General features: G+C 31.8%; 1 protein-coding gene across 1 annotated transcript in view; it reads left to right on the plus strand.

Moving 5' to 3' along the window:
* Positions 1 to 16620, plus strand: part of NCAM2 (neural cell adhesion molecule 2) — a 227056-nt gene that overhangs the window by 49572 nt on the left and 160864 nt on the right. The window contains exons 7-8 of the mRNA XM_007449094.1: positions 3953 to 4113; positions 7170 to 7315. Of these exons, the coding sequence (XP_007449156.1) occupies positions 3953 to 4113; positions 7170 to 7315 (307 nt within the window). The remainder of the gene's footprint in view (positions 1 to 3952; positions 4114 to 7169; positions 7316 to 16620) is intronic.

Consider the following 16620-nt stretch of genomic DNA (forward strand, 5'->3'; position numbering starts at 1 on the left):
TATCTGTAGATATAGACATGTTATCTTTGTGAAAAAAATTCCAAAAACTATCAGGGCAGCAGTGCAGAGAGAAAAATCCAGACACTACCCATTGCATAGAGATAATATTTCCAAGAGGTATGAGTGAAACCAGTAAAGAAGGTAGTTGAAGACCAAACATTGAGGAAAAATAAGAAATTTTCACAAAGAGAACCAGGAAACCAAAGTGGGAGTAAAAGCAGAAACTCTTAATATCACTTTCTTCATTTCCATTCAAATGTTTCTTCTACTTCTGTTGAGAATACCATATGGATTTTTATTGTTAGCCCTTTAAATTGGTGAATTCCATTGATTTTCAAATGCTAAAACAACCTTGAGTTCCTTGGAATGAACTCACTTGTAATGTCTAATCTGATTTTGATCCCACCAGAGTATTTTTCTTCATTCTATTTTTTGTCTATAAATTTGATGGAGGCCTTTTTTCGTCTTCCATTTCTCTCTTACCATGCCCATATTTTAATTCCTTTAACATATAGAATATATTTTAATAGCTATTTTAATGGTCTTGTTTACTAATTCTATCATCTGTATCATTTCTGGATCTTTTTTATTGATTGATTTTTTTCCCTTGTTATAGGTCATGTTTTCCTACCTATTTACTATCCTGTCAATTTTTTACTGGGTTTCAGACATGGAGAATTTTATGTTTTGAGGTGTTGGATATTTTCATGTTCGTTTACTTTAGCTTTGAATGGAGTTAAGTTACATGGGGAAAGTTTGATCTTCTTGAGGTTGCTTTTAGGCTGTTTTAGGTGGATACAGAACAAGCTGCAGTCTAAGATTAACTTGGCTTCATTACTGAAGCAGTATTCTTGTAAGGAGGCAATTTAATATGTTTAAATTTGTGTTTTAGGAGGTCTTTCTACTCTGGATGATAAGGATGCAAATTATTCCTGGTCTTTTGTGAGCTCCTGGGATTGTTGTGCTTTATCTTTTCCAATGGTCCTTTCCTTACTCTTGGAAAATCTTACTGGAGTACACTCACTGATTAGTACTCAGTTAGAGATTGGTTGGAAACCTCTGCAGATCTCTGTAGTTCTCTTTCTTGTGCCTTCTTCTCACATTTTCTTACCTGCAAATTCTAGCCACTTTAACTTCTATCAACTGAGAATTCTGTCTTCCAATTCACATACACTGCCTGACTCTGTATGGGTCCTTCCTCTCTAAGGGGCAGCCTGGAAACTGCCTTCAGGTAGTAAACTATGGTGGTCCTCAGAGGTCACTGTCATGTGCTACCTGTTGACCAATGGTTGAAAACTGTTATTTAATCTCTGTGTCAAGTGTTTGTGTTGTTTAAAATGAGAGAGTAAATATGGTTTTGTTACTCCACTGTGGTCAAGAGCGGAATTGTTCTCCCTTTGTTATCATTTCCATGAATCCTCTAATCCTAACCCTTACTTTCTTTTGCCTGGAAAAGTGGCATTTAGAGAAGTGGTTAGAATTTCAAAGGATGGCCCAGTGGAATTTCATCAGAATCCTTTGGGAGTCTTTTTCAGACATTGACATTCCATAGAAATGTACTATGAATAACAATGAGTACTTTCTATATAATGGGTTTGTTGAGAGAGAAGTATTAAGACCTATTACCTGAGTTATTATTCTTTAATGATGTTTTTAAATTGAGCTCTTCAAGGGAACATAATCTTTACAGCCTAACTTCCTTTAAATTCTTCAAGACCTAACTATCCACTTCAAAGCTCAGATAATGGATATTTTTCCCATGAAAATTCCCAGAGTATTTCAGCCATCATCTTTTTCATTCTCTTCTATTATAATAGATCCCCTACCCCACCCCTCCCAACACACACACAAAGTTATGAATAAATGCATTAATGGGATCTATATTACCCTCTATTACTATCAATCAGACTATGAATTCTTCATGATAGGTGACCCTGTCTCACTCATTTGCTGTACTTCAAACCTTTAGCACAATATTTCACATGAAGTACAGAAATAATCTCTTTATCATACAGAACACTAGAACTTAGTTAACCTGCTGCTTATATTACAAACTAAATCTAAGTCTCTTCATCCATGAATTGACAGGTGGGGAAATCATACTTAAAATTTAGTTATCTGATCTGTGAATGAGGGTGGAGAGGGAAAATGCACATCTGTGAGCTAATTGTATTTAACCAGGTTAATAATATAAGGAAAATGTTTCCTAAACCACAAATTGCTGAAACTTCTGGATGATGATGATAATGAGACAAATGAATACTTTTTTATTGACTAGATTAAGAAATATATTGTATCACTAATTGTGGTGAAAGCCTTATCCATACATAAAATTCTAGGCAAAAGTTCTGAAATCTTGTCATTATTTATACTTCTAAATATTTGATTAGTGAAAATATGAAAAAAAAACAGAAAAGTACAGAGCACTATATACTTTTGTCACTAGTATTTATTAAGGCCTAATTTGTCACCACTCATGAATTTTTGCACATTTCATGTTGTGTTTACACATGTCAATAAAAACTGGAAAAATAGATGTTACTGAGTCATAGAAAGACAAGGACTGTGTTAAGATATGTGGCAGTACTTTCTAGAAAGCAGAACTAGAATTCACTGCAAAGATCATTTAGAGTATCAGAAAAATATTCTCTTTCATTCTAGGTAAGATTTTTAATAATCCTTTTAGATATTCCTCTTTTGTAATTTGCACTTGTATGGACAAGTAAATCCCCCCACCCCTAAAGGTAGATCCTAAATTTTTACATTAGTGGGTCTTAAAATCAACTAATTGTCCATTTTACCATGTTGACAAGTAAAAAAGGAGAAAGAAAAGGAGAAGGAGGAAGTGGTGATGAGGAAAATAAAATAATATGAAAAAGAATGTACAATATAAGACTTCACACATATTAAGGGGAATTGTAGAAATTGTTTCAGATTTAAATGCATGTAAAATATTTTTTTTTACTGTAAGTTATTGTAAAACAAGTTCAAAAGGTGTTGTTTTAATGAACAACAAAACTAGAATTGAAAAAAAATGAACACTATTTCAGTCCAGAAAGACATTGGAAACTACTTAAAAATACTTATATCTGAGAAAAATTTCTTCTCCTAACTAATGAATTAAATTGTTATACACAGCATAATTTCTATAATTGTTTTCATGTAATTCTTTCCTCTTACCCTTTTATTGGCAGAACCTATGTGCAATATAAATTCATTATTTATTTAAATTGCATTTACTTTGTCTTTGAAGGGTGTTTCCGTAGAAATTATATTAAACGTGTCCCTGGAACCTAGTAAAGAAGTACATTTCATAAATATGTGTTGACTCACCAACATGAAATGTGTGTTTGAAATTTAAATCAGAAAATAAAACTTTTTTTTTTGCTAATAATCAAAGTGAAAATTGAATAAAAGTGTTTTTTGCCTAAGATGAGTGTCAAGACAGGGCGAGAGAGAGGCATGGACATATATACACTAACAAACGCGCTAGTGGGAAGCAGCCGCATGGCACAGGGATATCGGCTCGGTGCTTTGAGACTGCCTGGAGGGGTGGGATAGGGAGGGTGGGAGGGAGGGAGACGCAAGAGGGAAGAGATATGGGAACATATGTATATGTATAACTGATTCACTTTGTTATAAAGCAGAAACTAACACACCATTGTAAAGCAATTATATCCCAATAAAGATGTTAAAAAAAAAAAAAGATTTCAACACAGCTCAAACGTTATTTTTGTCTCTAAAGTCAAAACAACTTACAAGTATAATTTTAATATTTATGCATTAAATTCTGTTGAGCTAGTAAAAGTGTATGTTTGACTGGAATATAACTTTATCTGTCAATGACAGTAGTCATGAAATATTGACAGTTACAGGTCAAAAAGTTGAGTATGATCTGCTCTTAAGTTATGAAGTCAGGTTTATGAAGATCAACCTCTGTTTTCTTCTTTAGGAATGGCAAGTTTATTGAAGAAAATGAAAAGTACATACTGAAAGGAAGCAATAAAGAACTCACTGTCAGGAACATAATCAATAGTGATGGGGGCCCGTATGTCTGCAGGGCTACAAACAAGGCAGGAGAAGATGAAAAACAGGTACTTCTCCAAGTCTTTGGTAAGTATTATAGCATAGTAGTTAAAACTGTAATGTCTAGAGGGGGGTCTGAGTCAAATTCTACTCTGTCACTTATATGAGCTATTTAAATTTCCAAACCTAAGTCTCAGTTTTCTCATCTCTAAAATATATTTTAAAATTGCAGCAACCAGATAGAATTATATGAGATTATACATGTAAATTTTTGTAAAATATTTGCTGACTAATAACAGAAGCTGAAAGAAAATTCATTTAAATTACACGTATTGGGATTATTATATTATATATGGGTTGATCTTCATAAATCTTTAAATGACATATGTTGGGATCAGTTTTACTTTTAATATATTAATACTTCAAAAGAGCTCACCTATAAGGCTATAATTTGGAAACATTGACCTGTAACCATAATTAAATACTCCCTTTTCATTTTATTAAAAGGAAATGTACATAAATATCTTCCATATTTACCAAGAGCCATATTGCCTTCTTTGGGGAGCTTACAAAGAGTAGAAAAACGGTAAATTAATTTTTAATTATTGATTTAGCCCCTATTATATTTGCAAGAGGAAAAAAATTTACTGGTAAATATTTAGAATGTGATTGTTCTCTTTAAAAAGCAAACACTAAAAACTATAGGCACTACTAATATTTAGTTTGCTTTCTCCATTTTAAAAAACATTGTTATCAAAAAGCTTTCACAACAAAGAAAGGGGAAGGAAGGAGGGAGTACTCCATAAGAGTAAATGCTCTTTGTTGACCTAAATGAGAAGGAAATCCAAAAAAAAAAGAGGGGATATTTGTATATGTATAGCTGATTCACTTTGCTGTACAGTAGAAACTAACACAGTATTGTAAAGCAACTATATTCCAATTTAAAAAAAAAATAATAAAATAATACATGAATCTGGTATTGAACTTTAAAAAAAAAAAAAGAAACTACAGGACAAACAAACAACTACAGGATTTCTTTAACAAATAAATTGGGTGGGGCCAGTAACTAAATATGGGTCAGAATAGACATAAGAGGAACCTCAACCAATCACAGTTATATAGGCCTCATTTGGATCTTGATTCAAACAAATCAACTGTATAAGGTTTTATGAGACAACCAGGGAAATTTGAACACTGAGTAATTGATTGCTAATAAAGTTGTGTTATGTGTTATAACAACAACAACAAAAAGAGTAAGAAGGACCAGTGGTTGCAGTTGGCAGAAGCAGGCATATTACTTAGACCAAAATACGAATGGTAATACATGTGTGGGCACACCCTTTGCCAGCTGGTCCTGTAGTAGCTGTAACAGAAATGTTTTCTATACTAGGGAGATTTTCATAAAGCTTATATTCAAACAAAATAAGACAGACAATAAAGAATGTACCAAAGTATATTAAAAAGAAAATTGGAATAATAAGATGTTCTAAGAAGAAAGTGAAACTAGATTAATCAGGTAATGTTGGGTAAAAAGAGCTGTTATTTTGGAGATCATGGTGTTGGAAAGTTACTCAGAAGGGTAATGTTTAGATGTGTTTACATAAAAATCTTTAATGATGAGAAATCAGCAAAGCTATGAGCCAGGAGAAAAGTTTTCACATAGAGGGAAGAGTAAACAAACTTAAAATTATTAAAAATTATAGAAAGCATCTAACTTGTTCCATCAGTATTTCCCACTTAAGAAAATGTTCTCATTAAAACGTAAATGCTAAATATGACTCAGTATAAAAATAAATTAATAATTAGAAATAATAGTGTTTGAGATAATTCCAAAGGATAAATAATCTCAATCTATCTCAATGAGCTCATATGAAATATTTAGTTACTTTAAAAAATTAATCTGGGGCTTCCCTGGTGGCGCAGTGGTTGAGAGTCCGCCTGCCGATGCAGGGGATGCAGGTTCGTGCCCCGGTCCGGGAAGATCCCACATGCCGCGGAGCGGCTGGGCCCGTGAAAAAAAAAAAAAAAAAAAAAAAAAATTAATCTGGCAGTAAAAACACAGACAAAGAAAGTTTCTAATATTTTTGTCCTTTCAAATAGAAAATAATGAATGAAATATAATATGCCATATCACTGTATAATCACTTTGTATAGTAACACTGAACAGATTTGTATTGTTTGACACAAAAGCATGTATATAAAGTGGAAATAAAACTAAATCCATTAAAGTCAATGGAGTAAACACTGAATTGTAAAAATATATATGCCATGTTTCTGATATCAGGAATCTAATTTTCTAGGATTAAGAACAATTTATTTATATTTCATAATTGATTGCATTTGGTGATTAAAAAGAAACCTGTTACTTGTTCTGAAATAATAAGTGCTGGCTTTTATCACTTTTAGGTTCAAACAAATAAAAACTTAAGAAATGCCAATAATACAGAATTTAAAAACTTAAAGCTCTTTGGTATATGTAAATTTGTGGAGAGATGTGATTTTTAATATAATTTAAATTACTAGGCATGATGTTTTGGTTTTTATAGAAGTCATAACTGTAAAGAAACAATTATCTACAATATGGAATAATATTAAGGTAGTCTGAGGTCAAAATAAATCAGCTAGAATAGTAAAGGTAAATAGTATGTATATATATTTACTTGATAAATATTTTAAACATTGCACATAATTACACTTACTATATATTCAGAATACAGTCATTTTTCTTCTTTGGTGAAATTGTTTTTAAAGTTTAAGAGATAATCACTACATAAGCAGATGTCATACACAGACATACACACAGAAGTACTCATGTGCCTTTACAAGAGGAAAATTTTATTTTTTAGTTTGAGGAAAAAATAATAAAGTGGCTTTTAATTGACAAAATCTTGGAAGGAATTATACTTTTTATGTTGGTCTCTAAATCACTTAAAATTTTTTTTGTAATCATAATCAATAGCATTATTTTCTAGTTTTTTCTCCTACAATTTGCAACTCTCCTGGCACTCTTATAAAGCAAAGCATGACACTATATCTGCTCAAAGTTAATAATTCCATACTATGCTAAAGGGTACTTAAATGGTCACCATGAATAGTAATATTTTCCTCCAATACAGATTGAGTAATGTATATATTTTTTACAGTACAGCCTCACATAATACAGCTTAAAAATGAGACTACATATGAGAATGGTCAAGTCACACTAATATGTGAAGCAGAAGGGGAGCCTATTCCAGAAATCACTTGGAAAAGAGCAGTGGATGGCATCACTTTTTCCGAAGGCGATAAGGTAAGAGCAATTTAATATATAGTGTTTTTCAAAACTATTGTATTGGATTGGCCAAAAAGTTCATTCAGATTTTTCCATACCATCTTATGGAACTTTTGGGTGAAACCAATATTTTCAGTGTTTTGCATATAATTAAATACCACATTGGACTCCAATTTATCAAGTAACTTGTAGGAATGCAATAAATGGTTTAATTCTTAAAAAGGTGACTCTACCACAGTTAGCCTAAAAATAAATTCAGAGGAGAAAAAAGTCAAATTGTAATATTTAAAGTTGTTTTTCATTGAGCCAAAAACCTTAGGTTTTTAATATTGTTTCTTAAGTTTGCCTACATGCAAACTTTTGATATAAACTGTATCTATAAAATATCTTATTGCAATTTCAATTCCTCCACCTTGTGCTATGAAAACGAAAATAATTTAAATTCACAAAATTCTGGCTGTCATTTAACTCAACTCTTTACTATTATCTTTATGCAGTAGGACAGTAGGTTTCTGCCTTTATACAATCTATAACCTAATAAAGACCAGTAAGTACAAACACAACAAAATACAGCATTTTGGTAAATGTCACTCCCATGTAAATTGGTGACTTTTCATCAAATGCATTCAAGTTCCTAAGAAATCAAGTAAACATTATCATATATTTCACTGCACTCCATAGATTTTCATTATCTTTATTTTTTGTAACTATTTATATAAGGCCCCAAGTATAAACCAAACAGAAACAGAAAGAAAAAGGCAGTGGATTAATAATATGATGGAATTGGCATTTTCACACATGTAAAAATTATCAGATTAAACACATAGATCTCTTCTTTCTCAGTGTTAAAGAGCAACCTTCTTAAAACCTCTTTCATTTGTTCAAATCAATTTCTGTTGAAGAAAATGATTTCTAAAATATAAGTAACTTTGACTTACCAACATTGATAGCAGAAAAATTTGAAATCAGTTTATTCAAAATATGCTTTCTATCCCTCCAACTCATCATGTAATTTTAACAACATGCTAACTCCATAAATTGACAAAAGAGGCTTCTCCCTGGCCATTTACTATTTATCTTTTGAAATAATGTATTTCTGTATATCACCCATTTCCTCCTCATGATGGCATTTTTAAGAGCATATTTCTTTTGTCAATAGTTACACTATTTTGATATACTTGTTTTATATATGAAAGTTGAAAATCAAATTTATAAAATGTGAATGACATTGGCATTCTTCTGGCAACCCAGAAAAATGACATAGAGTTTGCTTTCATATTTTTTTAACTACTACGGTGCATTGCCAAATCTGGAAAGGAGTTATATCTCCATAAACTTCTTTAAAATTGTCCAAAAAAATTAGATATATATAACTGTAGATAACTGTTTTCATTGTCAGTTTAGTACTTTTCTTTGGACAAAATCACTCAAGAATAATGATTTTCATGTTTAGGCACCCTTATTAATTATACGTTCATATTCCTAACTCATACTTTCATTATTTTTTTGTACTATATATTTCCTGAAAGTTTTCTTCTCAAACATAGTTTTTACTCTTCATTTAATAGATGTTTCCTTATGTTCATCCAATAATGAGAGGTACATTATATTCAGTTATTTTATCAATAAAGAGTTATCAAGTAACCAGAAGACCATGATATTTTATTCTATGCCCCAAGCCACCAAAACTACATACAGAAATTTCTTTGATAACAGTTGTGAAAAATAATCACCTAGTTTTTGTTTGCTAAGGACTATGTCTATTAAAGCACACATCTTTTTGTTTTTCTTTTGCTTTGTCACAAAACCATTATAGAAGCCCTAATACACTTTTGTTTTTCCAAACACAGCTATTATCCAGTAGATATACAAATTAAGACTACTCACTTCCTATCCTGACTTTTCTCCAAAATTATTTTAAGAACACTGCCTTATTTCCTGGATGGTAAGCCTCCTTTCTCCTAACATTCCTAGTTTCTTCAACAGCCGAAATTCAAAAATGGAAGAGTTGAGCTGAGCCTTGAAGTAAGTCACATGTAGTTTTGAATCTCAGCTCAGCCATTTATGATGCTTCAGCTTTGGCAATACTATGTGAAGTCTTTTTAATATGAGTTTCTTCATCTTTAAAATATGGATAACAATACTTATTTCACTTATTGGTATTAGATGAAGAGTACATTGTAAAATGCATATGAAAGTCTTTAGGATATTGTAAATATTCAATAAACTTTATTGTTTCTTTATCATATTGCATAAATATTGAAGCATAATTTATCTTGTTTCTATTATTTTGAGTAAACTCAAATTGTTAATAGACTTCATAAAGTCTGATAACTGAAGTCTGATTAAACATTACCATAGAGTATATTGTGATTATATCTCTCTTGTCATGAAAAGTAGCATGAGATTGTATTTGCCTTAAGAATCACTTGGAGAGCCTGTTAAAATGCAGACTCTAGAATCCCACTTTCTGAGGTTGATTTAGTATGTCAAGCACAGGACCTAGGAGTACTTTAATAAACTCATCAGTTGGTGTTATATGGATGCTCTCCAAGACATCCATACATTGGAAAGCAGTTCTCGAGCTCTAAGTCAAATAAAATTGAACAACTTATCCTTTCAACAGAAAAATACTCTTGACAAATTACTTGGCACCTTGGCACCTTGATAGGGGCTTGGAAGTCACAGAATAAAACAATCAAAACTTTTCATTACTATCAATGAAAATGATAATTGTGTAGGTCATAGTGAAATATCATCAATAATATACTTCAAACTAATAACTCCATCCAAAAATAGGAAAATATATTTAGCAAATATGTTCATCATTGTAGATTTTCAAAGAAAGGGGTCTCAATTAATGTAGTCACATGTAGATATTTTCTGCAGCTACAGTTCTGTAGCACTATTGGACTATGCATGTTAATGGTGTAGTGTAAAATATCTTTGCATAATATATCCTTCAGAAACAACAACAAAAAGTATAGTGCTTAAACACAGAACTCTTTTAAACTCATAACTATTTTCTCTATAATCTACTTTAATGCATGTTCCCTACATTTAAAATAATATATGTAATTAAAAAAACTCTCCTGAAAAATTTAAAAAAATACATGTAATATGTAAGAAAAATACAGTATGCACTTGCTTTAGAAATATTTTCTTAATATCCATTGTTATTTTAAGATATTTTATTCTTTATTTTACTTTTTAAAAAAAATGACAGTTTTACCTAACTTTTAATTATGCATTTATTGAAAAAATATGGGCAATTTATTTTAGTGATCTTGATAATTTTTCATTAAAATATCAATTTACTTGGGTTATCAAAAATTTTATTAAATTGATAGCTTAATTTTAGCACATTATTAGTTTGGAGTCATCCTAAGATACATTTGTGTATAAAAATTAGAAAGCCCTGGCCTCTTCATTTAATAGATGCTATATACTTAACTGTAATAATAGTTAAATGCACACAATAAAGTTTAAGACAGAACCAAAGCTAATATCATGGAATGTGTTTAATTCAGCTATGACTCAAAAGTTGTAAATTGTTTTGCAATTTAAACACTAAGCAATCTAAATATTTTACATTAAAAATCTTTATTTTCTAAATAAAACCATGCTTTTTCACAGGGTTGATTTGAGGATTATGTGAGATTGTATGACTAGAGTGTTTTGAAGTCCCTGGTATAAACCTCTGTCATCTATTTTGAATCATTTTCCTTAAATGATCCCTTATTATCATTCTTACTGATCAATAAATATTAGTAGATGTACAATTATAAGTATTGTTAAATTACTATGGGAAGGCATGAAGTGTCATTCAAGTCAAAATTTAATCCCAAATTTGTCACTTTGGTTGTCATTTACCATGTTAATTCTCCTGCCTGATTTCAGTTTCTGCATGTCTTTATTAGGGTAATAATAAAACCTCCCTGGAAAAGTTTCTAAAGATGAAATGAGAGCATGCGGATCAACATCTTAGACCCAAATTGAACTTAAAAGTGTTATTTTCTCTTTTCCTTGGAGGTATTTAGTCTTTAGATACTTTAGAAATGAGACAATGATCATATTAATTCTGTGACAACAACTGCTGCCCCAAAGAAACCAGATAAAAACTAGTGTGACTAGCATAGTCATATGTATTGTATGAATAATATCATCCACAAAACAATAGAATGTTGTTACAGTTGTTGTAGATTTTGCATCTTTGACACAGCTATATGTAGAAGTTTACTATGATATAATCTCTAGCAATGTCATTTCAATGACTCATATATGAACTTGTCTTACCATACTAAATTCCAAATTTTGTAACTATATATTGCATTCCTCTTGGAAGTTGACAATGTTGGGAATCTGCATTTGAGTGTCATTTTAATCACTGTATGTGTCAATCTCTATCATTGCAGGGAAATACTACAGATGAGGGCTGTAACTTCCTATCCTGCATAAGGATAGACTTTCAGATTACTCTGAGAGATAAAGCCTGGTCTTTACTTGGTGAGGCACAATATCAGACTAGAAATACCACAGATTTATTACATCATCATCTTCTTTTTCCCTCTCTCCCAGGTCTATCTTCTCCCACTCTCCCCAGAATTTTCCTTTGTAGGAAGTAGGTCATTTTTTTGCTTCCTTTTCACCTCCGATATTATGTAGCAATAAATATTGATTTGGAAGAGACACTTCCACATTCTAAGAAGTACCTAAACAAGTCATTAAGATAGGAAGAAAAAGAAATTGTATGCCCCACAAAGCCAGGTTGCTTAAGAATGCCAGTTCTTCATCAATTTTCAAGATATGATTTCATATTCATATGATAAAATTGGTTAATTTTGAACATTTTTCAGAAATGTTGTTACTTGTCATTTTGGGAGTAAATGGAAGTAAAAGATCTACAGGAAGTGATTATCTCTAAAATTCTTACAAAAATGTAAACATAACAGTAACCAATCTCATCTATGTGAATAGACTTTTATGTAATAATTCTAAAGTGCTTATAATATTGTTTGGTGGATGACATCTCACATGAGTCATGTATCTGCTCTTAAGATACAGAATCTATAATTATTTTATTTCTGGTATATTTGTCCTACAGAGTAAATTTTAGTCTTACCTCCACTAGAAATTAATCTCACTCTACATTGAATAAGAAGTATTTGAACTGTATAGCAATAATTTGTAACTGTTTTAAAGCAGAATTTCTCAAACTTCAGTCATTTGACCATCAGTTTCATTTCTTTTCCATATTCATGTGCATCCTGGACTGTTATACACTTAATTTTTTTCTTTAAATTAAATTAGCTTTTTCTTCATTCTAATTCTAACCAAAAATATCAGTTACATTTTAAAGTGCACATCAAGGTAAATATAAAACTATAAAATAAAATTTGTTCTAGGGGCTTCCCTGGTGGCACAGTGGTTGAGAGTCCACCTGCCGATGCAGGGGACACGGGTTCGTGCCCCAGTTCGGGAAGATCCCACATGCTGCGGAGCGGCTGGGCCTGTGAGCCATGGCCGCTGTGCCTGCACGTCCTGAGCCTGTGCTCCGCAAGGGAGAGGCCACAGCAGTGAGAGGCCCGCGTACCGCAAAAAAAAAAACAAAAAAAACAAAAAATTTGTTTTAAAAATAATACCTAAACTTAGCATGTGCACCTTTCCTGGTACACACACCATACTTTTAAAACACTGCTTTTATTTCAAACATACTTTGAATTAACATGATACAAAGTTTAGCTACAAAATTTTGAGGACAGACCCTGTTATGCTTTATTTTATTTGGGGGTGGTCAAGCACTTCCCTCCAGTAAATAAATATGCTACATTTTTAGTTAATGGGTAGAAAGTTCACAAATCATAGTAACAAAAACCCATTTAATTTCAATCCTTAACACCAAATGATCTTTTCAAAATGATGCCAATAAACTCAATAAATAAAGCATAGTGATTTAACTTCAAAAACAATGTTTTTCTTTTTTGCTGAAGTAAAATATGAAATGCTGGTAATGGTCGAAGTTTAGATCAACTCAAACTTTGTGATTAAAATAATAGGACTTTCTGTTCTTTTACATTCATTTGAAAAATGTGTTTTTCTGTGTCAAAGAAAACAAGCCTACTAATTCAACATTAACTTTAGTACTTTAAGTCCATTTTGCATTCTGTTCCTTTTAATAAATAGATGTATTTAAACTGAAATTTAAGGTAAAAAACAAAACAAAACAAAACAAAAATACAAATTATAGTCTACTTTAACATTTAGCTTTGCACTTACATACAGAAGTCATAGTTGCACCAGAGTGTTTCTATTTTAATTGTATATAAGTAGTAAACATTTTTCTCCATGAATTGAGGCACTATGATCTGGGCAATGCTTACTTCAAATGTTCTTGCAGAATAAACTACCAAGACAAAAGGAATTTCTAGTAATAATAAAGATGGGCAGTTCTTTGATACAAGCACCTGAATAAAATATGTTTTAAATTTTATAACAAATTAAATTCCTAGTGTAAAAATATTTATAATTACATTACTGCATTCATTATTATATTGTTTTATGCTCTAGGATCTTATTTTTTATTCCATAGGTACAGCTTTGGACCTAAGGAAAGTTCATGCTTTTAAATGATTTATTTAAACCACTTTTAATGGAGGGCAGAGCATAATGGAGTAAAGTTTTCACATTATATGAAAATCTCTACTAAAAATTCTTAGATATTTTTATATATAAACTGTGAAAATTACATTAGCCTTTCTGTATTTCCCCCTTTTTATTTCTAAAGCAAATACAAGTTCTTGAAAATTAAATTTAATAAAATGTAACAGTAAAATTATCTTTACAGTGACAGGAATTTATGTCACTAATGTTTCCTTTATCATTTGCCCAAGTTCTTTTAACAACCATCAACAAATTTTATTGAGGGCTTTTGTGTTTACATGTGCTATTCTATGCACAAAGAAGATAGCAATGTAAAAAAAGTTTTCTGATTCATAGTGCATACAATTTAGGAGAGGAGATGGAATCAAAGCATATTTAAAATTAGCAATATTTTATTTATGAATATGCAATTTTGAAATATGAAAACTCATATGCAAAATATCAATTTTAAGTATATAAGTAGACTTCTACAAGGCTACACATATAGCTGTGGCATAGTTTTCTGTGCTATCACAGACCTAGTTCAACTTGTTCTTCTGAAAGTCCTCTGTATTGGTGCATTTTGGAAAGTATATCTATCTACTCTCACTAGAATATCTCATTTCAATTTGCTCCAGGCTGAAAATTGCTTCGACTCTGATTTAAAAAGAAACTTTAAAAAATATTTAATGGTGTAATTGGCAACACCTTTGTATTATAGGAGACAACTTAAATTTTTCAACTTCTTTTTTCTCTTTAAATAGAAATTACAAAATGAGACTAACAAATCCACAGTTACTGATTTAAGAAAGAGAGACTGTAGTGTTTCAGGTATCTGTACATTATTATAAAAGCTCCAGTTCAAATATTTTAAAGACAGTCATGTACAGTTGAACTAGACAGATTGCTTGCTGTGGGTGGTAGTATGACAAAATAGTAGATGGAAGTTACAAAAATGCAGAAACTTTTGAAGGCTCAGGGATTATAGATAATGGAATGTATTAAATTCCAAATGACAGAATGTTCAGTCCCATGAACTTCTCTATCACAATTTGTAAGATCATCAATGTCTAAAAAAAAAAAAAATGCTTTCATTTGATGTGACATCGTATTAAAAGATCTTAAATAATCTTTGTTACCCTGATATTCTGCCTTGCTGTGAAATTAAATCTTTGAGTTAATATTCGGGGAAGGGGATGAGTGGTACTGAACCAAGGTTGTACATCAGAATCACATAAGGAGCTGTATACACATGTACCTGACTGAGCCTTACTCCCTGGGAAATGTCTGAGCCTCTCTCCCAGAGTTCTAACTGCACCTGGCTCCTAGATATTCTTATCCAGTATCTTTGACAGGGGTTAGAGAGTTATATTTTGAAAAGCCCCAGAAATTGCTCCTGTGTTTGTACCCTGTAGAGAACCACTACCTTTAAAATTACTGTGTCTTGCATCACAAACCCACACACACACACACACACACACACACATAAAAATACACACAGTCAACTTAATGTGATCTTGATATCCAATACATATATAAGATATATAAAAGGAATTAGTTTGTCTAACTCATGGATTTCTAGTCATGTTAGCATTGGTATTCCCAGTTCTTATAAAACAGAGCTTAGGGCTTCCCTGGTAGCGCAGTGGTTGAGAGTCCGCCTGCCGATGCAGGGGACACGGGTTCGTGTCCCGGTCCGGGAGGATCCCACGTGCTGCGGAGCGGCTGGGCCCGTGAGCCATGGCCGCTGGGCCTGCGCGTCCGGAGCCTGTGCTCTGCAACGGGAGAGGCCACAACAGTGAGACGCCCGCGTACCGCAAAAAAAAAAAAAAAAAAAAACAGAGCTTAATGAATTGAAATTATGTGGTAGTTGCAACACTGATTCTTTGTTTCAGTTTCCGGATTTGCCATTTACCTTCTCTGTGACTTCAGGGAAGTTGATGTATTTTTCAGTTCCATCATTGATAAAATAAATCCCCTTCAAACTCTATTTCCCTATTCTATAAATCTTTCTATTGATTAAGTAGATAATCACATATTTTAAGATACAGTTTTTATTTCCGTGCCAAGCCCTTTTTAAATTCACGCATTTACTATTTTTTCAATTCATGATTTTCTAATAACTTAATATAGTGAGGCAGTGTGATTGCAATTTCCTTCTTCTATATAGCTTTTCCATATAACAATTATAAGAAAAGCTAAGATTACTTTGGCAATGTCTTTACATTGGAAAAAAAAGTCAGTTTCTGGTTGTAGAGAGGAATGCTAAAGAGCATACTCCTGGCACCTGTAGATTTTAATGCCTGTTTTTTTTTTTTTTTTTTTTTTTTTTTGAGGGAAATGGGCTTTTCTGAAGGATTTTGTATTTGAATGACATTTTTAAGGTCTTTCTAATGCAGTTTTTCCTACTAGTGTTCTGAGAGCAGTATTATAGATCCCTGCTGGGCAATAGGCAAAATGGATACTTCTATTCCTCATCTGACATACGTAGGGCATAGATTATAATTAGGCATGTTGGAAATCTTCCTGGATGCTTCTGAGCTTGCTCAGAGGTGGGTTTTCAATCATTTACACCTCTCAGAAATTTCTTTGCCAGCCCACACCTCAAATAAAAATTATCAAAGAAGTCTAGTCATAAGTTCAACATGTAATTTTATCTTCTTTTTTTGTGTGTGTGGTACGCG

The sequence above is a fragment of the Lipotes vexillifer genome, unplaced genomic scaffold (assembly GCF_000442215.2).
Source record: "Lipotes vexillifer unplaced genomic scaffold, Lipotes_vexillifer_v1.1 scaffold1400, whole genome shotgun sequence".
Taxonomy (NCBI): domain Eukaryota; kingdom Metazoa; phylum Chordata; class Mammalia; order Artiodactyla; family Lipotidae; genus Lipotes; species Lipotes vexillifer.